The 23,054-nt window shown below is 45.1% G+C and overlaps 1 protein-coding gene across 6 annotated transcripts in view; it reads left to right on the top strand.

The window, feature by feature from the left end:
• FOXN2 (forkhead box N2) overlaps positions 1 to 23,054 on the top strand; it is a 125,424-nt gene that overhangs the window by 39,037 nt on the left and 63,333 nt on the right. For all 6 annotated transcript variants that reach the window (XR_013345744.1, XM_077813908.1, XM_077813909.1 and 3 more), the window contains exon 2: positions 18,900 to 19,450. Coding sequence is in view for 5 of the 6 variants with exons in the window: in XM_077813908.1 (XP_077670034.1) it covers positions 18,914 to 19,450 (537 nt within the window). In the remaining variant the exon portion in view is untranslated. The remainder of the gene's footprint in view (positions 1 to 18,899; positions 19,451 to 23,054) is intronic.

Raw genomic sequence — 23,054 nt, 5'->3', positions numbered from 1 at the left:
TTTACTAACTTTACATCCGAGGGTTAGAAAGAAAACCGCAAAACAAAACCAAAAAACCTGGCTTGTAAAATTTTGCTGTGCTGTAATGTGATACCTATATTCTCTGATAGCTATTCTCAGTGTACAGAAAAATCCTTTAAAAAAACCCTAACACCTCTGTCTCCAGGCAAATAGACAGAAAACCCTCTAGCTGCTCTGAGCTTAAAAAAAAAAAAACCCTCTTCAGGTCTGTGAAAAACTTGTGAATTTCCCTGCAGGAGGTTAACTACCCTGCCTTTAGGTAGAGAAAACTCCAGCTCAAAAAAGAAAAATCCCTTTGTTATGCCTGCTGCTCTGTCCCCCAGGCAGAGACACAGAATTTACAGCTGCAATCCTCTTTTACAAAACCTTTTAAAATCCTGTTGTGCTTCTGGTTCAAAATGATCTCAAAATGATCTCAAAAAAATCTCAAAATGATCTCACCGCTCTGCCACCATGTCAAGGTTCCTTCCCCACTCTGAACTCTAGGTTACAGATGTGGGGACCTGCATGAAAGACCCCCTAAGCTTATTCTTACCAGCTTAGGTTAAAAACTTCCCCAAGGTACAAACTTTGCCTTGTCCTTGAACCCTATGCTGCCACCACCAAGCGTGTTAAACAAAGAACATGGAAAGAGCCCACTTGGAGACATCTTCCCCCAAAATATCACCCCAAGCCCTACACCCCCTTTCCTGGGGAAGGCTTGATAAAAATCCTCACCAATTTGTACAGGTTTGAACCCAAACCCTTGGATCTTAAGAACAATGAAAAATCAATTAGGTTCTTAAAAGAAGAATTTTAATTAAAGAAAAGGTAAGAGAATCACCTCTGTAAAATCAGGATGGTAAATACCTTACAGGGTAATCGGATTCAAAACATAGAGAATCCCTCCAGGCAAAACCTTAAGTTACAAAAAGACACAAAACCAGGAATATACATTCCATTCAGCACAGATTATTTTACCAGCCATTAAACAAAAGGAATTCTAACGCATTTCTAGCTAGATTACTTACTAACTAACAGTTGTAAGGCTGCATTCCTGATCTGTTCCCGGGAAAAGCATCACACAGACAGACAGACCCTTGTTCAATATCTTTATTAGCGATCTGGAGGATGGAGTGGATTGCCCCCTCAGCAAGTTTGCAGATGACACTAAACTGGGAGGAGTGGTAGGTATGCTGGAGGGTAGGGATAGGATACAGAGGGACCTAGACAAATTAGAGGACTGGTCCAAAAGAAATATGATGAGGTTCAACAAGGACAAGTGCAGGAGAAAGACTTAGGACGGAAGAATCCCATGCACCGCTACAGACTAGGGACCGAATGGCTCGGCAGCAGTTCTGCAGAAAAGGACCTGGGGGTTACAGTGGACGAGAAGCTGGATATGAGTCAACAGTGTTCCCTTGTTGCCAAGAAGGCCAATGGCATTTTGGGATGTATAAGTAGGGGCATTGCCAGCAGATCGAGGGATGTGATCATTCCCCTCTATTTGACATTGGTGAGGCCTCATCTGGAGAACTTTGTCCAGTTTTGGGCCCCAAATTACAAGAAGGATGTGGAAAAATTGGAAAGAGTCCAGCAGAGGGCAACAAAAATGATTAGGGGACTGGAGCACATGATTTATGAGGAGAGGCTGAGGGAACTGGGATTGTTTAGTCTGCAGAAGAGAAGAATGAGGGGGGATTTGATAGCTCCTTTCAACTATGTGAAGGGGGATTCCAAAGAGGATGGAGCTCGGCTGTTCTCAGTGGTGGCAGATGACCGAACAAAGAGCAATGGTGTCAAGTTGCAGTGGGGGAGGTTAAGTTGGATATTAGGAAACACTTTTTCACTAGAAGGGTGGTGAAACACTGGAATGGGTTACCTAGAGAGGTGGTGGAATCTCCTTCCTTTGAGGTTTTCAAGGTCAGGCTTGACAAAGCCCTGGCCGGGATGATTTAGTTGGGGATTGGTCCTGCTTTGAGCAGGGGGGGTTGGACCAGATGACCTCCTGAGGTCCCTTCCAACCCTGATATTCTATGAGTCTGTGCTTTCCTGCAGTCTTGGTCGGTGCGCATGCTCTCTGACAGTTCAAGCGTCAATGCTTTCAGCTGGGCCCTGTCAGTCTCAGAGGAATGCATCAAATCACAGAACATTTCTTCCCTTGTCTGCTTTTTTCGCCTTCTAATCTGGGACAGCCTTTGTGCTGATGTGGAAGAAACACTCACAGAGAATGTTGCAGCTGCAAGGGAAAACATACATCGTTGAAAACACAAGGTTAACTCTTGCAATGAATGAAACACCTCACAGCAGTAAATACATTCCCTGAGGTACACGGCCACATTTTGTCTTTTAAAAGAAGCGTCTACCAGTAAGGTACAACACATGGCAGAGCGCTGGGCAGCAGATTTAGGTTTGCGGGCAGGCATGGTAAGCACACAAGAAAGGATAGGCAGTGTGAGGGCACACCCAAGGACATTTTTTGGTGTGGAAACTCTTGGGACATAAACAGGCTTTTCCGGGAACACCCTTTGTGTGGCTGTACTGGCTGCCACTGTATTCCAATTGTTTACCTCCAATTAAACATTAACCACAATTGCATTTAACCTCTGTCGTATGATTACAAGTGTGCACTCACCAGAGGTGCCTTCCCCGCCATCACTCTCCTGCAACAGTAGGTCCTGGGAGGGGATTGGCTCCAGAGTTAGGAAAAGGTCCTGACTGTCGGGGAGAATGGCTCCTCCGCTTGCTGCGCATTCTCCCTCTCCTTCTCCTCCTCATCAACAATGTCCTCCTCGTTGTTGCCCGTGGCCGCCTGGGGCCCCTGGGAGGTATCCATGGAGAGTGTTGGGGTACTGGTGGGGTCCCCTCCTAGAATCGCATGCAGCTGCTCATAGAAGCGGCATGTCTGTGGCTCAGAACCAGAGCGACTATTCGCCTCCCTTGTCTTCTGGTACGCTTGCCTGAGCTCTTTTATTTTCACATGGCACTGCTGTATGTCCCTGGTATACCCTTTGTCCCCCATGCCCTGGGCGATTTTGGCATAGATGTCAGCATTTCTTCTGCTGGTTCGGAGCTCTGCCTGCACAGACTCTTCTCCTCACACAGCAATCAGATCTAGTGTCTCCTGTATGCTCCATGCTGGACCGCATTTGTGGCCCTGGGCAGTGATGGTCAGCTGTGGTGGTGAGCTCTCCACGCTGATCAAACAGGAAATGAAATTCAAAAGTTCCCGAGGCTTTTCCTGTGTACCTGGCTGAAGTGCAGTGGAGTTGAAAGTGCTGTCCAAAGCAGTCATATTGGAGCACTCTGGGACACCTCCTGGAAGCCAAACCCATCAAATTACACAGCGTTGTGTCTATACTACCCCTAATTCGACCCGGGAAGGTCGACTCTAGCGCTACTTCTCTTGCCGAGGTAGAGTATGGGTGTTGATTTTACAAGCCCTTTAGGTTGGCGGAAAGGGCTCGGTAGTGTAGACATGTAGATTATATATTCAACCTAATGCAGCAAATGTTGATCTAATGCCATAGTGTGGACCAGGCCTAGGTCAACCTAAGTTTTAGGTATAGACCAGACCTATGTTTGATTCAGTCTCTTGTACCTTGTGCTAGAAGTATTGCAGCAGCAAGTAGATTTAGTCTGAGGAAAAGCCTGTGAGACTAACAGTGAAGACTGAACCAGTGGAGTAAAGCCACTTTAGGTACCAGTGTTGCAGTGTGTCCATACTGTAAGGATGTTTTAGTTGCAGTTTTGGCCCATGTCCATACTTACACTGTACTACTGCCTTCTGAGTACCCGTGACACAGCAAAACCAGTACAGCTTCCTGGAGCAGTGGCTTCTGGGACATCTTGAAAGCCTTCTTTGACCTTTTCTTCCATAATTGCCCTGATTTCCAACTCCCAGAATTCTCTCAGTACTGGTGCCATTTCCTAGCCGTCTTCTTAAAGTAGAGGATGGAGTGAATTCACTGTTCTTGCCCTTTAGGGAGAGGGTTTCTGTTGGAACTTTTGGAAAGCTGTCACAAAGCTACTTAAAAAAAAAAATCTCAGATTTCTAGAATTTACTATGAAACTACTTTGAAAGTTTCTAGTTTCCGGTGCTTTCAAAAGGGAAATCTGACTCTCTCTCCTAATTTGGGTTATATTGGGTCTCTGCTGGGAAGTATTTTTACAATGCAAAGAGAGCTTCAGTTGTTGAATGGAGATCCTGAAATAGTGACAGCAGGGGGTTGGACTAGATGACCTCCTGAGGTCCCTTCCAACCCTGATATTCTGTGATTCTATGACACACTAAGGATATGCCAAGGATCCAATTTGGGGATATATCGTCTGTGACCCTTTGATATTATAGTCTGTTCCTTATTTGGTGGCAGGTTGCTATATAATGTAATGGTATATCTACTTTATTTTTCTTTTCTGTTATGGTCACACACAATTTTTCTTCACTGCTTTTTTTTAATGGAGAGTCTTTTATAATTTCTGATAATTGGAGGAAATGACTTTCTTAAACTCTCCAATATTTTGGACATTGGAATGGAAAATATGTCGTCTTCAGTTTCTCCTCTGTTGCATTGGTTACACAGATTTTCATTTCTTTTCATGCTTCATTTTGTCTTCCATTTTCCATCTCTAGAGGAATAATTCTATATTTGGTAAAAGTCTGCCTTAGTTTTTCACATTTAACTGGTGAGATTGGGTTGTGTAGCATTCTGTTTTGTTTTCAGTAGGGCTGTCAAGCGATTAAAAAAATAATCATGCTGTTAATAATAAGGTACCATTTATTTAAATATTTTTGGATGTTTTCTACATTTTCAAATATGTTGATTTCAGTTACAACACTGAATAATATTTGCATTGTAAAAAAGAAACAAAAGAAATAGTATTTTAATTCAGCTAATACAAGAACTGTAGTGCAATCTCTTTATCATGAAAGTTGAACTTAACAAATGTAGAATTATGTACAAAAAACTGCATTCAAAAATAAATCAATGTAAAATTTTAGAGCCTGCAAATTCACTCAGTCCTACTTCTTGTTCAGCCAATTGCTCAGACAAACAAGTTTGTCTACATTTGCAGGAGATAATGCTGCTGGTTTCTTGTTTACAATGTCACCTGAAAGTGAGAACAGGTGTTCGCAGGGCACTGTTGTAGCCAGCTGTGACATTACGCTCCATATTCTTTATGGAAATACGCTTATGATATGGATATAACATAACTAAGATGTACTTTATGCAAGATGAATCATGTAAGGTATCATTGGAAAGGTTATGATTTACTGAATGTGTTTATCCAAATTGTATGCATGCATCATTTTTGTATCTGAAGCTGGGAATACTGACCATGTCTCTGCGGGGACGAGGGATAGCTCAGTGGTTTGAGCATTGGCCTGCTAAATCCAGGGTTGTGAGTTCAATCCTTGAGGGGGCCATTTAGGGGTTGGTTCTAGCTTTGAGCAGGGGGTTGAACTAGATGACCTCCTGAGGTCCCTTTCAACCCTGATATTCTATGATTTCAAATGTGCTATGTCGGATGAGGCTTATTGAAAAAATGCACACAAGCTTAAGGATTACCCCAGGAATTGTGTGCAATAGAAACCTCTCAGAGATAGCTCTACACAGTAGGAACTGTTTGACCAAGGTCACAGCAAAGAAACTTTTCAGCAAGTGGGGGGAAGATATAAAAGAGGGACAATGACAACATGAAGGACCTCACTCTTCCTACAACAACATACTTGAAAACACCTGAGGAACAAAGACGGAACTGTTGGAAGTGATGGTCCCAGGCTGGAAGGATTTTTAGCCTGTGTAAGAAAACCTGGGAAAGCCAAGGCAATTTATGCCTTAAGAATCTGCCAGCCTGTTTGTCACTCAGAGTGAGAATTTGCTAATTTGTATCCTACCTATCTAGTGTGTTAAGATCAGTTTGTGGCTTTTGTTTATTTACTAAGGTAATCTGCTTTGTTCTGTTTGCTATCCCTTTAACCACTTAAAATCTACCCTTTGTAGTTAATACACTTATTTTGTTTATTATTAAACTCAGTTTATGTTATTTCTAACTCGGGGGGGGGCAAGAAGTCGTGCACATCTCTCTTCACATTGAGGAAGAGGGTGGATTTCTATGAGCTTGCGCTGTGCAGATTTTCTATACAGTGCAAGACAGTATTATTTTGGGGTTATCTCCCAAAAGGGGTGTGCACGTGAGTGCTGGGGGAGTCCTCTCACACAGAGCTGATTTCAGTCTGTGTCTGCAACGGCGTGTGGCTCTACCTATATGTGTGTGCTGCAAGAGGCCAGAGACCTTAATTCAGCAAAGCAGGGAGTGGGAACCTAGGCTGCTCGAGCAGGAGAGGCTCAGTGAAATCCCAGTATATCAGGTGGCATCCCAGAAGGGGGTGGGGTCCAACCCGTCACACCAGCATTGCAAGATATTTATGTGCCAGATGCGCTAAAGATTTATACGTCCCTTCATGCTTCAGCTATCATTCCAGAGGACAGGCACCAATGCTGATGATGGGTGCTGCTTGATAACGATTCAAAGCAGTGCAGATTGATACATATTCATTTTCATCATCTGAGTCAGATGCCACCAGGAGAAGGTTGATTTTCTCTTTTCATGGTTTGGGTTCTGTAGTTTCCACATCGGAGTATTGCTCTTCTAAGACTTCTGAAAGCATGCTCCACACCTCATCCCTCTCAGATTTTGGAAGGCACTTCAGATTCTTAAACCTTGGGTCGAGTGCTGTCTCTGTCTTTAGAAATCTCACATTGGTACCTTCTTTGCATTTTGTCAAATCTGCAGTGAAAATGTTCTTCAAACAAACATGTGCTGGGACATCTTCGAGACTGCTATAACGTGAAATATATGGAAGAATGTGGGTAATACAGAGCGGGAGACATATAGTTTTCCCCCCAAGGAGTTCAGTCACAAATTTAATTAATGCATTATTTTTTTAACGAGCGTCATCATCACAGAAGCATGTCCTCTGGAATGGTGGCCGAAGCATGAAGGGGCATATGACTATTAAGCATATCTGGCACGTAACTACCTTGCAATGCTAGCTACAAAAGTGCCATGCGAATGTCTATTCTCACTTTCAGGTGACGTAAATAAGAAGCGAGCAGCATTATCTCCCGTAAATGTTTGTCTTAGCAATTGGCTGAACAAGAAGTAGGACTGAGTGGACTTGTAGGTGCTAAAGTTTTACATTGTTTTATTTTTGAGTGCAGTTATGTAGCAAAAAAAGTCTACATTTGTAAATTGCATTTTCACAACAGATTAATTAAAAATTACTATTTATTTTGTTCATTTTAACAGTGCAAATATTTGTAATAAAAATAATATAAAGTGAGCACTGTACACTTTGTATTCTGTGTTGTAATTGAAATGAATATATTTGAAAATGTAGAGAAATAAAAAATATTTAAAATAAATTTTAATTGGTATTCTATTGTTTAACAGTGCAATTAAAACTGTGATTAATCACAGTTAATTTTTTTGAGTTAATCACGTGAGTTAACTGTGACTAATCGATAGCCCTATTCTTGCATGTGACTTGTACTTTTATGCAGTAGATCTTTAAGGTCTAACGTTCATTTATTTCAGTTTCCGAGGATCACTTCTATCTTTTATGATCCTGCATCTGCTTGTGAAACAATGATGGGTACAATAATCTTTCTTACAGGATCTGGAAAACGTCATGTGGCAGCGTGGGTTCACGGTATGATGACATTTTGATACATCATCAGTTGTTGATGCAATATGAATCATGCTGAATTTGTCTCATTGCAGAAACTGTAAGAAATGGCTGTGCTTGGAGTGAGTTTTAGTCTCCATAATGATTAAATCCATGGCATCTTTGAGATTTTCAGTAAAGCTATGTTGTCTACTGTGAAAGTCAGGTTGTATGGGTTCAAGAGGGTGCTAAAAGGCAGATATATTAGTCCCAGAATGTTAAAGGCCCTCTTCCCTACTAACTGAGAAGCGGTTACCACAGCTCAGTTAGGGACAACTGAATCCAATTAAGGGCTGCCTGAAGCATTTAAAAACCCTCCTCCTCTGGTGAGAGAAAGGGAGAAGAGAGACAGAAAAACGGCTGCCAAGCTAGTGCAGCAGGGAAAGAAACTGTTCTAGACCATGTCTACACTACGAAAGTACTCCGATTTTACAGAAGTCGATTTTTGGGAACAGACTGTATAAAGTCGAGTGCATGCGTCCACACTAAGCACATTAATTTGGCAGTGTACCGTGACAGTACCGTGGCAAGTGTCGACATTCTGTGCGGTGCAGTTCCCACAGTTCCTGTAGTCCCTGCTGCCCATTGGAATTCTGGGTTGAGCTCCCAATGCCTGATGGGGCCAAAAATTTGTCGCAGGTGGTTATGGGTAAATGTCGTCAGTCAGCCCTCCCTCCCTCTGTGAAAGCAACAGCAGAAAATCATTTCGCGCCCTTTTCCCTGGATTGCCCGAGCAGATGCCATAGCACGGCAAGCATGGAGCCAGTTCAGCTCACCGCAGCAGTTATGACCATTGTAAACACCTCGCGCATCATCGTGCAGTTTATGCAGAACCAGCACCTGAAAAACCAGGCGAGGAGGTGACGGCAGCATGGTGATGAGGACATGAACATAGATTTCTCTAAAACCGCGGTCCCTGGCAATTTGGAGATCATGGTGTTACTGGGGCAGGCTCATACCGTGGAACACCGATTCTGGGCCAGGGAAACAAGCACAGAGTGGTGGGACCGCATAGTGTTGCAAGTTTGGGATGATTCCCAGTGGCTCCGAAACTTTTGCATGCGTAAGGGCACTTTCATGGAACTTTGTGACTTGCTTTCCCCTGCCCTGAAGCGCAAGAATACCAAGATGAGAGCAGCCCTCACAGTTCACAAACGAGTGGCAACAACCCTGTGGAAGCTTGCAATGCCAGACAGCTACCGGTCAGTCGGTAATCAATTTGGAGTGGGCAAATTTACTTTGGGGGTTGCTGTGATCCAAGTAGCCAACTCAATCATTGAACTGCTGCTATCAAAGGTGACTCTGGGAAATGTGCAGGTCATAGTAGATGGCTTTGCTGCAATGGGATTCCCTAACTGTGTGGGGCTATAGACGGAACCCATATCCCTATCTTGGGACCAGACCACCAGGGCAGCCAGTACATAAACGGCGAGGGGTACTTATCAATCAGTGGTGGATCGGAAGGGACGTTTCACCAACATCAATGTGGGGTGGCCTGGAAAGGTTCATGATGCTCGCGTCTTCAGGAACTCTGGTCTGTTTAAACGGCTGCAGAAAGGGATTTACTTCCCAGACCAGAAAATAACTGTTGTGGATGTTGAAATGCCGATAGTTATCCCTGGGGACCCATCCTACCCCTTAATGCCCTGGCTCTTGAAGTCGTGCACAGGCACCCTGGACAATAGTAAGGAGCTGTTCAACTATAGGCTGAGCAAGTGCAGAATGGTGGTAGAGTGTGCATTTGGACATTTAAAGGGTCGCTGGCGCAGTTTACTGAGTTGTTTAGACCTCAGCGAAATCAATATTCCCATTGTTATTGCTGCTTGCTGTGTGCTCCACAATCTCTGTGAGAGTAAGGGGGAGACGTTTATGGCGGGGTGGGAGGTTGAGGCAAATCGCCTGGCTCTGAATACGCGCAGCCAGACACCAGGGCGGTTAGAAGAGCACAGCAGGAAGTGCGATGCATCAGAGAAGCTTTGAAAACCAGTTTCATGCCTTGGCAGTGTACTGTGTGACACTTCTATTTGTTTCTCCTTGAGGAAAACCCGCCCCTTTGGTTGCCTCTAAATTCGCTGTAAGCCACCCGCCCTCGCCCTTCAATCACAGCTTGCTTGCAAAGGAAATAAAGTCACTGTTGTTTAAAAACCATGTATTCTTTATTAATTGATTATAAAAATAGGGAGATAACTCACAAGGTAGCCTGGGTGGGGTGTAGGAGGAGGGTAGGAGGGAAGGAAAAGGCCACTTCAAAACTTGTTGAATGACAGCCTTCTGTCCACTGGGGTGGAGAGCCCGGAGCCTTAATTCCCGCCCCCCACCCCGCATTCTTGGGTGTCTGGGTGAGGCGGCTATGGAACTTGGGGAGGAGGGAGGGCGGTTAAACAGGGGCTGCAGCGGCAGTCCGTGATCCTGCTGCCATTCATGAACCTCCAACAGACGCCGGAGCATGTCCGTTTGATCCTGCAGTAGCCCCAGCGTTGCATCATGCCTCCTCTGATCTTCCTGCCACCACCTCTCCTCACGTTCATCGGCCACTTCCCTGTACTCTGCTATTGTGTCCCTCCACACATTCTGCTGAGCTCTGTCAGTGCCGGATGACTGCATGAGCTCAGAGAACATTTCATCGTGCGTGCATTTTTTTTGCCTCCTTATCTGAGATAGCCTTTGGGACGGAGGAGGGAGACTTGAAACGTTTGCAGCTGCTGGAGGAAAAAAAAGGGAGTGAAGTATTTAAAAAGATACATTTTACAGAACAATGGCTATATTCTTTCATGGTGAACAACACTATTCACATTACATAGGACATGTGATTTTGGTACAAGGTCGCATTTTGCATCTTATATTGAGTGCCTGCGGCATTGGTGTTAGAGATCACACACGCAGTGCTGGGCAGCAGAATTCGGCTTGCAGGCGGCCATGGTTAGCCGTAGTCTTTTGGCTTCTGCAACCTTCATAACATCAGTGCCCTCCTCTCCCATACCAAGCAAATCACGTTGAGTTGGTCATTTAGTGCTGCGGTTTTCCTGTTAACGTGCAGCAGCAGAAACCAAACTAACACCCCCCCCCATCCAATTCTCTGGGATGATTGCTTTACCCCTCACCCGACTGCGTGGCTGGTATCAGGGAAGATCCCTGCTAGCCAAACGCAAACAGTTCAGCGTCAATGCCACCCCTTCTCCCGCCCACTGCTTGGCTAACCGCGGGGAGGATTTCTTTTCAGCCCACAGGCAAACAGCCCAGTAGGAACGGCCACCTCTAAATGTCCCCTTAATTAAATTCCCCTATTTCAACCAGGTTACCATGAACGATATCACTCTCCTGAGGATAACACAGAGACATAAAGAACAGATGTTGCTTGAATGCTAGCAAACACCGGGACCATACGCTGCCAGGCTTTGTCATGCAGTGATACCCAAGTACTTGCTACTAGCATGGCATGGTAAAGTGTCCTACCATGGAGGACGGAATAAGGCTGCTCTCCCCAGAAACCTTCTGCAAAGGCTTTTAGAGTACCTCCAGGAGAGCTTCATTGAGATGTCCCTGGAGGATTTCCGCTCCATCCCCAGACATGTTAACAGACTTTTCCTGTAGCTGTACTGGCCATGAATGCATCCCAAGTCCTCAGGGCTACTTAATCATTAAAAAACGCTTGCTTTTATTACATGTATTATATTTACAAAGGTACACTCACCAGAGCTCCCTTCTCCGGCTTAGTTGGGTTGGGAGGGTATTTCAGTCAGGGTGAAAAAAAGATCTTGGCTGTCAGGGAGAACAGTGTGCTGTGTGCTCTCCTCAAGCTCGTCTTCCGCCTCCTCATCTTCCCCGTCCACAAAATCCTCAGGCATGGCGGAGAGTACCCCATCATCGGAGTCCATGGACAGGGGTGGGGTAGTGGTGGCAGCCCCCCCTAGAATTGCATGCAGCTCAGCGTAGAAGTGGCATGTCTAGGGCTCTGTCTCGGAGCGTCCGTTTGATTCTTTGGTTTTCTGGTACGCTTGTCTGAGCTCCTTAAGTTTCACGCTGCACTGTGTTGCATCCCTGCTGTAGCCTCTGTCCCGCATGGCCTCGGAGATTTTTTGAAATGTTTTGGCATTTCGTATTTTGGAATGTAGTTCTGACAGCACGGATTCCTCGCCCCATACAGCGACCAGATCCAGTACCTCCCGTTCGGTCTATGCTGGAGCTCTTTTTCAGTTCTGGGATTGCATGGTCACCTGTGCTGATGAGCTCGCTTGGCCAAACAGGAAATGAGATTCAAAAGTTCCCGGGGCTTTTCCTGTACACCTGGCCAGTGCATCCGAGTTGAGAGTGCTGTCCAGAGCAGTCACAATGGTGAACTGTGGGATAGCTCCCGGAGGCCAGTACCTTCGAATTGCGTCCACACTAACCCTAATTGGAAATGGCAATGTCGATTTCAGCGCTAATCCCCTCTTTGGGGAGGAGTACAGAAATTGGTTTTAAGAGCCCTTTATGTTGAAAAAAATGGCTTCGTTGTGTGGACAGGTGCAGGGTTAATTCGATTTAACGCTGCTAAATCTGACATAAACTCGTAGTGTAGACCAGGCCTTAGGGTCAGAGGCTATGCTCCTTTCCATAGGGGAAAGAGTGAAGCCTGAGTGCCTGTTGGGGGAAGGACTTACACCCCAGGACAACCAACAGGATGACACCCTGCACCAGTGGGGAGGCAGGGTAAGGTACCCCCCTGGGTTTTTTTGGTTTATGAGACTTTTTTTCCTTTTTGGTTGGTGAAGGATCACCTTTAGGCCTACCCTGAGGCCTACCCTGAGAATATGACCAAGGGAGCTCAGAAGGGGGAAGGCAAAACCTTGCCTGGGGTGGGGTTGATTACCCCAGGCCCACTATTGCCAGAGGGAGAAGTGTTAAGTCTGACGAGACGAAGGAGGTGTCTTGCCACGCTACACTTAAAATGCGACAGTAGCATAGCTGTAGCACTTCAGTGTCAACACTTACTACAGAGATGGGTGGGGTTCTTCCATCGCTGTAGGTAATCCACCTCCCCAGAAGGTGGTAGCTTGATCGACAGAAGAATTCTTCCATTGACCTAGCGCTGTCTACACCAGGGGTTAGGTCAGCTTAACTACATCTCTCAGAGCAAGGGTGGGGAGTGGGGTCGGGGGCTTGCTGGCCGGATTAAAAGGCTTGATGGGCTGGATGTACGGCTCCCAGAAGCAGCGGCATGTCCCCCCTCTGGTTCCTACATATAGGGGCAGCAGGGGGCTCCACACTCTGCCACCGCCCCAAGCGCCGGCTCTGCAGCTCTCATTGGCCGGGAACTGCGCCCAATGGGAGCTGCAGGGGCAGCACCTGTGGACGGGGCAGTGCACAGAGCTGCCTGGCCGACTCCGCACCTCTGCATAGGAGCTAGTGAGGGGACATGCTGCTGCTTCCGGGAGCTGTTTGAGGTAAGTGCCGCCCGGAACCTGCATCCCTGACCTCCTCCCGTGCCCCTGCCCCAGTCCTGATCCCCCTCCTGCCCGCTGAACCCCTCAGTCCCAGCCTGGAGCCCCCGCCTGCACCCCAAACTCCTCATCCCCAGCCCCACCCCAGAGCCCGCACCCCCAGCTGGAGCTCTCATCCACTCCCCCAACACCCCAACTCTTCTGCCCCAGCCCAGATCCCCCTCCCATATTCCGAACCCCTCTGATCTGACCACAGCCCCCTCCAGCACCCCAAACTCCTCATCCCTGGCCCCACCTCAGAGCCTGCCCCTTCAACCAGAGCCCTCACCCCCTCCTGCACCCCAACCCCCAATTTCATGAGCATTCATGGCCCACAGTACAATTTCCATACCCAGATGTTGCCCTCAGGCCAAAAAGTTTGCCCACCCATCCCAGAGTGTGGATTTTTCACATCCTTGAGAGACATAGCTATGCCAATGTAACTTTTAAGTCTGTATCAGCCCTAAGAGTACTATTTGTCTGTTGATTTTGGTGACGTCTATACACTTGCCCACTAAGAACTAGACTAAGGATTTATATGCACTATAAAATTTTACCAAGTTTGTAACCAGGTTTTCTCTTGGTTATCTTGATGCATGGTTCATTTCCAGACACACAGTTCCTAATTGCAGGTGTGGAGTGTTACAACCCCACTGTCGAGCAGGGATGTAGCAGGATTGTTGAGGTGGAACCACATTCTAATATGACTTTGGAGATGGGAGTAGATCTGTAACAGAGCTGGCCAGCCCTGTTAGTTCCTAGGTTGTCTTTGGGGGAGTACATCCCAGGTGCATTGAATGATGTGTTACAGGAAGCACTCTGGTCATTCCAGAGACTAACCAATTTATTTGAGCATAAGCTTTCATGAGCTACAGCTCAATTCATCGGATGCATTCAGTGGAAAATACAGTGAGGAGATTTATATACACACACAACATGAAAAAATGGGTGTTTATCATGCACACTGTAAGGAGAGTGATCACTTAAGATGAGCTATTACCAGCAGGAGAGTGGTGGTGGTGGGGAGAAAACCCTTTGTAGTGATAATCAAGGTGGGCCGTTTCCAGCAGTTAACAAGAACGTCTGAGGAACGGAGGGGGGGTAGAGGGGGGGAATAAACAAGGGGAAATAGTTTTACTTTTTGAATTGACTCAACCACTCCCAGTCTCTATTCAAGCCTAAGTTAATTGTATCCAATTTGCAAATTAATTCCAATTTAGCAGTCTCTCGTTGGATTCTGTTTCTGAAGTCTTTTTGTTGAAGGATAGCCACTTTTAGGTCAGAAATTGAGTGACCAGAGAGATTGAAGTGTTCTCCGACTGGTTTATGAATGTTATAATTCTTGACGTCTGATTTGTGTCCATTTATTCTTTTACGTAGAAACTGTCTGGTTTGACCAATGTACAAGTCAGGGGGCATTGCTGGCACATGATGGCATATATCACATTGGTGGATGTGCAGGTGAACGAGCCTCTGATAGCATGGCTGATGTGATTAGGCCCTATGGTGGTGTCCCCTGAATAGATATGTGGACACAGTTGTCAACGGGCTTTGTTGCAAGGATAGGTTCCTGGGTTAGTGGTTCTGTTGTGTGGTGTGTGGTTGCTGGTGAGTATTTACTTCAGGTTGGGGGGCTGTCTGTAGGCAAGGACTAGCTTGTCTACCAAGATTTGTGAGAGCGATGGGTCGTCCTTCAGGATAGGTTGTAGATCCTTGATGATGCGCTGGAGAGGTTTTAGTTGGGGGCTGAAGGTGACGGCCAGTGGCGTTCTGTTATTTTCTTTGTTGGGCCTGTCCTGTAGTAGGTGACTTCTGGGTACTCTTCTGGCTCTGTCAATCTGTTTCTTCACTTCCGCAGGTCGGTATTGTAGTTGTAAGAATGCTTGATAGAGCTCTTGTAGGTGTTTGTCTCTGTCTGAGGGGTTGGAGCAAATGCGGTTGTATCGCAGAGCTTGGCTGTAGACAATGGATCGTGTGGTGTGGTCTGGGTGAAAGCTGGAGGCACGTAGGTAGGAATAGCGGTCAGTAGGTTTCCGGTATAGAGTGGTGTTTATGTGACCATCGCTTATTAGCACCGTAGTGTCCAGGAAGTGGATCTCTTGTGTGGACTGGTCCACGCTGAGGTTGATGGTGGGATGGAAATTGTTGAAATCATGGTGGAATTCCTCAAGGGCTTCTTTTCCATGGGTCCAGATAATGAAGTTGTCCTCAATATAGCGCAAGTAGAGTAGGGGCATTAGGGGACGAGAACTGAGGAAGCGTTGTTCTAAGTCAGCCATAAAAATGTTGGCATACTGTGGGGCCATGCGGGTACCCATAGCAATGCCGCTGATTTGAAGGTATACATTGTCCCCAAATGTGAAATAGTTATGGGTGAGGACAAAGTCACAAAGTTTAGCCACCAGGTTTGCCGTGACATTATCGGGGATAGTGTTCTTGACGGCTTGTAGTCCATCTTTGTGTGGAAAGTTGGTGTAGAGGGCTTCTACATCCATAGTGGCCAGGATGGTGTTTTCAGGAAGATCACCGATGGATTGTAGTTTCCTCAGGAAGTCAGTGGTGTCTCGAAGATAGGCTGGGAGTGCTGGTAGTGTAGGGCCTGAGGAGGGAGTCTACATAGCCAGACAATCCTGCTGTCAGGGTGCCAATGCCTGAGATGATGGGGCGCCCAGGATTTCCAGGTTTATGGATCTTGGGTAGCAGATAGAATGTCCCAGGTCGGGGTTCCAGGGGTGTGTCTGCGGATTTGTTCTTGTGCTTTCTCAGGGAGTTTCTTGAGCAAATGCTGTAGTTTCTTTTGGAAACCCTCAGTGGGATCAGAGGGTAATGGCTTGTAGAAAGTGGTGTGGGAGAGCTGCCGAGCAGCCTCCTGTTCATATTCTGACCTATTCATGATGACAACAGCACCTCCTTTTTCAGCCTTGTTGATTATGATATCAGAGTTGTTTCTGAGGCTGTGGATGGCATTGCACGGCTGAGGTTATGGGGCAAGTGATGCTGCTTTTTCACAATTTCAGCCCGTGCACGTCGGCAGAAGCACTCTATGTAGAAGTCCAGTCTGCTGTCTCGACCTTCAGGAGGAGTCCACCTAGAATCCTTCTTTTTGTAGTGTTGGTAGGAAGGTCTCTGTGGATTAGTGTGTTGTTCAGAGGTGTGTTGGAAATATTCCTTGAGTCGGAGACGTCGAAAATAGGATTCTATACAGAACTGTATCATGTTCGTGGGGCTGGAGGGGCAGAAGGAGAGGCCCCGAGATAGGACAGATTCTTCTGCTGGGCTAAGAGTATAGTTGGATAGATTAACAATATTGCTGGGTGAGTTAAGGGAACCAATGCTGCGGCTTCTTGTGGCATGCAGTAGTTTGGATAGTTTAGTGTCCTTTTTCTTTTGTAGAGAAGCAAAGTGTGTGTTATAAATGGCTTGTCTAGTTTTAGTAAAGTCCAGCCATGAGAAAGTTTGTGTGGAAGGTTGTTTTTTTATGAGAGTATCCAGTTTTGAGAGCTCATTCTTAATCTTTCCCTGTTTGCTGTAGAGGATGTTGATCAGGTGGTTCCGCAGTTTCTTTGAGAGCATGTGACACAAGCTGTCAGCATAGTCTGTGTGGTATGTAGATTGTAATGGATTTTTTACCTTCAGTCCTTTTGGTATGATGTCCATCTGTTTGCATTTGGAAAGGAAGATGATGTCTGTCTGTATCTGTACTAGTTTTTTCATGAAGTCTTCTGCTGGTAATAGCTCATCTTAAGTGATCGCTCACCTTACAGTGTGCATGATAAACACCCATTTTTTTCATGTTCTGTGTGTATATAAATCTCCTCACTGTATTTTCCACTGCATGCATCCGATGAAGTGAGCTGTAGCTCACGAAAGCTTATGCTCAAATAAATTGGTTAGTCTCTAAGGTGCCACAAGTACTCCTTTTCTTTTTGCGAATACAGACTAACACGGCTGCTACTCTGAAATCTGGTCATTCCATCACACTGTCCCCACTTTGCTATTGCATTGAATTCCCTGATACAAGGGGTGAATGGAATTCTTGAAAATTCTGGCATCATGGAATTTGCCAGGTCAGCCTGTGTTAACTCATTTAAACAATATTGGTATGCTCAATGCCAAATATCCACAGGATAGAAAGATTTGAGGTTGTAGAATACAGTGGTGTTTTGTAGGGAACAGAGAACAACCAAATAGGCACTGCACTATTGGTGGAATCTAGATTAGTATAAAATTTCCAGAACCCTGTGTGCCGTGTGGTTCGGAATGATCTTGAAAATCATCTACAATCCTATATCGCCTGGTGCCAACATCTGAGGCGATATGGGGTAGCTGACCAGATTTTCCTAAAATATACTGTTGCAAACACTTTGTGCATCTTGGTCATGTGGACAGGCAAACGCCACTGGATTATGGTTGTGCTAAATTGTATTAACTGAAACCATGTCTGATGGGTGCATCAAAACACCGATTCACTGGACATGATCCCATCTGTAGTGTAGAGGGGCCATAAGATCACAACTTCACTTTATAGATAGGGCTTTTTGCAATTTAAGTCCTAAGGGGGGAATCAAAACATTTATAAGGAGGGTTAATTATAAAATATATATAAAATAAATGTAATTAAACAGTTAATGGGAGAACTGAACATATTAGAGACCACTTATTCAGACCACTTCTCTCATTTTGTTGTGCAGAGCCACTTTACAGAAGTTGATCTCAATGTAGCCACTCCTGTTGTATCTAATAAGGTATAGCAACTTCCAAATAGTTAGCATAAGTTCAGTAATGAGGACCCAGTCAGAAACCGGTGGGAGTTTAACACCTGGTTGAGACAATTTCACAAAGATTCAGATGGTCCCAGGCTTTGAATAGCTATATCCCAACACATTTATAAATGTATTATAGTTAAGGTTGCATGTCTGTCATGGAAGTCATGGATTCCATGACTTCCTGTCACCTCCATGACTTCTGCAGCCACCGGTGCGACTGGCTCCGGGGCTGCCCAGGCAGATCAGGCAGCTCCTGGGCCAGCTTTACTGGCTGCTGCTGGGGCAGTTGGGTGTGGAAGGGGGCTCAGAGCTGGAGCAGGGGACTGGGGTGCGGGGTGACGCTTACCGAGGGGGAGAGACTCCTCGGAAGCGGTTGGCATGTCCCTGCAGCTCCTAGGCGGACAGGCCAAGGGGCTCTGCACACCGCCCCTGCCAAGAGGTGCCTCCCTGCAGCTTCCCTTGGCTACAGTTCCCTGCCAATGGGAGCTACGGAGCTGGAGATTGTGGCGGTGGCAGTGCACAGAGCCCACCCTGGCCTTCTCTCTCCTTAGGAGCTGTAGGGACACGACGGAGCTGGTAGGGAGCCTGCCAGTGTTGCTGCCCCCCCTCCCAGCACCAGTGGGGGTCCCGGGCTGTGCGTCGCTCTTCGCGGCGCCCCCAGACCACCACCCCAGAGCACTTGCAGCCCCCTCGGCCCAAGTTTTAGTTTGAGGTATATAGTACAAGTCATGGACATGTCACGGGCGGTGAACTTTTGTTTACTGCCTGTGACCTGTCCATGATTTTTACTAAAAATACCCATGACTAAAATGTAGCCTTAATTAAAGCTACTGAGCAGGATAGAGGAGATACAGTACTGAATTTCCTTTGTTGGCTTAGTGGCTGCAGTTGGATAAGATTTTTAAGACTTATATTGATTTATAATTGTTTTCTTTGTTATAGACAAGTAAAATTAAATGGGTCCAGTAACTGGGATGACTCCAGATAAGAAAGCTGAAGCACCTGGAGCAGAAAAGGCTGCAGGATTAAGACAGATTTACAGAATGGGAAGCTTGCCTGAAGCAGTTGATGCTGCTAGGCCGAAGGCCACGCTAGTGGACAGCTATGATGATGATGATGAGCTCACAAATTTGAACTGGCTTCATGAAAGTACTAATCTTCTAACATACTTCAGTCTTGGAAGTGAGGGTCTTCCAATTGTTAGTCCTATATATGACATTGAGGGTGATAATGTGCCATCTTTCTCACCATCCTGCTACCAGAATCTGGAAAAAAAATCAGCCACTTCCAAACCTCCTTATTCCTTTAGCCTTCTCATTTACATGGCTATTGAACATTCTCCTAATAAAAGTTTGCCAGTCAAAGAAATCTACAGCTGGATTCTGGAACGCTTCCCATACTTTGCCACAGCACCCACAGGGTGGAAGAACTCGGTTCGACACAATCTTTCCTTGAATAAATGTTTCCGAAAGGTGGAGAGAAGCCATGGCAAGGTGAGACGTATGGAAAAAATGTTTTTAACAGATATAAAGTGTATTAGGAAATAGGCTGTTTTTTTTATTTTTAAGGAATTTTGGGTGGGGGTGTATAGTACTAATATTAGATATACTTGTATATTGAAATAATATTTTACATGTATAGCTTTTTCTTTTTGCAACTCCAAATGCAACTTGGAAATGTCACTTGTGATAAGGTGCATTTTATTTCATACAGTATTTTTATTTAGCAATGTCATAAGCAGAGCGGGCAGTGACAGCTATAGTTAAAGTTGCCTAGCACTCTCCTTAGACGGCCCTGTGTTCAGTTGCCTATAACTTTGCCTTACAAGTTTGGGCTAAAGTTTCAGGCTCAGGATGTTTTTTGTTTGTTTGTTTTAAATTTCAGCAAAAATAGCTCAGTTGTTTCTGAAAACTAGGTTTGGAAAAAAAAATGTTTTGCCTATGTCAAAAAATTCTTGAAATTCTCATGCTTCCAGGCTTTGGAATCTTTAAACTGGTGAGGGGGCTTCCTTGGTGCTGGAGAGATGCGTTTTGCTGTCCTTGTGAAAATCCACCCAGAAGTAGCTGAGTTATAAGCCCCTGAGAAAAAAAATCACTTGTTTGCATGTGCTCAGTTGGGGATTATTAGCGTATGACAGCTAAACTCTGTGAAGATTCTGTTTATAGTGAGCATGGTCTGTCTTAGGAGCAGGAGTTTCTTGCAGTTGATGCTCCCAGGAACGAGGGATGACTGTGGTAACCTCTAGAGCAGGAATATTGTTTCTTTTATCTTCTCCATGCTCTTCCTGCTGACATTCAAACAGCGTGGAGGAAACTGAAGAAACAGCCTAACTGATGTAGAGGGGTGAGGAGCAGAGAGAAGAACCAGAGGCAGGCTGGGAAAAGGGGACAGGACCTGGCAGGAGGAATAACAGTGACAGGTTGGCAGGCACAAGAGCCAAGGGTTTAAGAGCAGAGCCTACAGGAACAGAATGGGACAAGACACAACAGTCTGTGACTACTACACTGCATTGTCCTCCAGAACCTGAAAATAGAACCTAGGATTCCTTATTCTGAACATTCTTCTGTAGTCTAGCAAATAGCTGTGAACCTCATGGTAAATGTGAGTATTACATCCTTGTCTACCAAGCGGTAGAGGTCTGTGCTGTGGACCTAAACGTCTGAACCCTATTGATAAACCATGTGGTTAGTATGGCTTCACATGATGGAATTTCTGTAGTCAGAGGTCCTGTGGGAGGGAAAAAGGGAGCTAAATTAAAGTTGCCCAGTCAGTCTTAATTCTGGCATTTCTTAATTTGTCAGTGCTTGACTTTGCAGCCTTGTCATTCTTTTAACATAGCTTTTTTTGCATGTAGTCATATGATTTACTAACATTCATTTTCAGATAAAACGTCTCTTGCTCAAATTAGTTTGCCTGTGTTTTTTGTTCTATGCTTTTATTTCTCAGCTTTCATTTATTTCAATATCTGCATAATTTTCTCCTTGTTCAAGTGGAACACTAAGAAATATTTCAGGTTGCTTCAAATCTAGTTTCAGTGCAGTCTTAAATGACGAAGTGAATTAGTAAAGTTTCAATATTTTCTTACTGCTAATACTAATAGAAACCCTCCCCCCATAATTGAAGATGCTGTCATTTTAATGAAAAAATTAAAAATCCCTGAATTAACACATTTTCTCTATAAAAGGCAAATCAAAACATAATTGCCATTTACACTAGGAATAGTGTCAAGTAATCTAATGCACAGAACAGTAAGTAAGGGTCCACTTTTCTTTATTTTTTCAAAAAAGGCCATAGGAGAATAGGCATTATTCAGAAAAATGTCTGTCCTGAGCCATGTGACCAGTGATTTTTGTTCCACACGGAGCCAGCTCTTGACTAGAGAATTATCCTCTATTTACTGGACCAGGGGTTCTCAAACTTCATTGCACCCCGACCCCCTTCTGACAACAACAATTACTACATGACCTCAGGAGGGGAGACCGAAGCCTGAGCGGGTCTGAGCCCTGTTGCTCCAGGTTGGGGGGGGACAAAGCCAAAGCCTGAGCCCACCGTCCTGGGGGGCCAAAGCTGAAGCCCAGGGGTTTCAGCCTGAGTCAGGGGACATGTAGTCTGAGCCCTGCTGCCCAGGGTTGAAGCCGTCAGACTTCAGCTTCGGCCCCAGGTGGTTAGGGCTCGTGCTTTGACTTTGGCCCTGGGCTCCTGTAAGTCTAAGCCAGTCCTGGCAACCCCATTAAAATGGGGTCGCAACCCACTTTGGGGTCCCAACCCACATTTTGAGAACTGCTGTACTAGACGACAATAGTCTATGTCACAGAATTTACAATGTTGAAATCCACATTGTGACAAACTATCTGGCATGGTTAACAATCTCTGCTTGGAAAAGGCCTGTACTTGAATAAGTAGTGATGCTTCAGACAAGTACTGAAGTATGTTGAAGGAACTGTATTGCATGAAGAAGCTAGAACATCATCTGCTCCCACTATGCCTGACTTTAATTAAAGTAGTTCTTCACTTTCACAAGCACCAAATTTGCATTTAAAAGACATAATTAAAAAGTTCACTGATTCATTCCTACCATGCTGTGCTGTGATATTACAATCACCACAGAGTGCTACGAGAGAGCTTAGACTTGGACTGTATATATTGAGTCAGGTGAGTGATTGCATTTACTACTGTGGACTGTACCTAGCTGAATGTTATATACATACATGCAAACAACCGCCTCCCATAATTCAGTAGTGACTGTGATGTTACCAAATGGCACATGGAGGTAGATTGCTTGGGGAGCCAGCTGGTTGTGGCAGAGAAGGCTGTCATGCATTTCAAAAGAAGAAAAAATAATCAAGTCCATCTACTGTTTGCTTCTTAGACTAGTCATTGGAAGCATTAAGAAGATGTGTTTAAGATTATTGTCCTGTTATATTTTAAACACATACATATCAACTTTAATCATAGCAATCAAACATGGAAGGGGAAGCTTGTGTCTAATTTCTCTTCAGGAGATCTAAGATGAAGGCCTACAGGTCATGCTAACTAAATGTTGACATATTACAAATGGAACTAGAGGTGACTGACAAAATAGTAAGGTACTTAGGATTCTGGATGCTTCTTTGATTTCTGTCCATCAGCTCAGCAAAGTTGATGGGGCTAAATGAAGTCCTCCCACCACTTTCTGTCTTGTACCAGCTTCATGGCTTCATTCATCTTTAAACCTTTTTCTGTGTCATTCTTCACCGTTTCTATCCAGTGCATCCTCGGTCTTCCTCTATTTCTAGTTCCTTGTACTTCGGTATGTATTGCCATGCCATGGTATCCTTTCCAGGACCATTCCTGACATGTGTCCAAACCATCTCAGTAATCTTTCTTGAATCTTCTGTAACCGCGTTATTTCTTGCCCTAGCCATTTCCTTATCACTTTTTTATTTTGTTCTGTCTTGAAACTCACAGTATTTTCTCCTCAGCTAGATCATTTGTGCAATCAATATCTTACATTCATTGGCTTACCTCATATTTCAACGTTCTGACCCATATGGCAGTGTCAGCATGACAGTTGTCTCATAGACACTTATCTTTGTCTTTATCAAAATGTCTTTAGTC

Source organism: Eretmochelys imbricata, chromosome 3, assembly GCF_965152235.1.
Source record: "Eretmochelys imbricata isolate rEreImb1 chromosome 3, rEreImb1.hap1, whole genome shotgun sequence".
In the NCBI taxonomy this organism is placed as follows: domain Eukaryota; kingdom Metazoa; phylum Chordata; order Testudines; family Cheloniidae; genus Eretmochelys; species Eretmochelys imbricata.
This window is presented reverse-complemented; position numbering and strand designations above follow the sequence as displayed.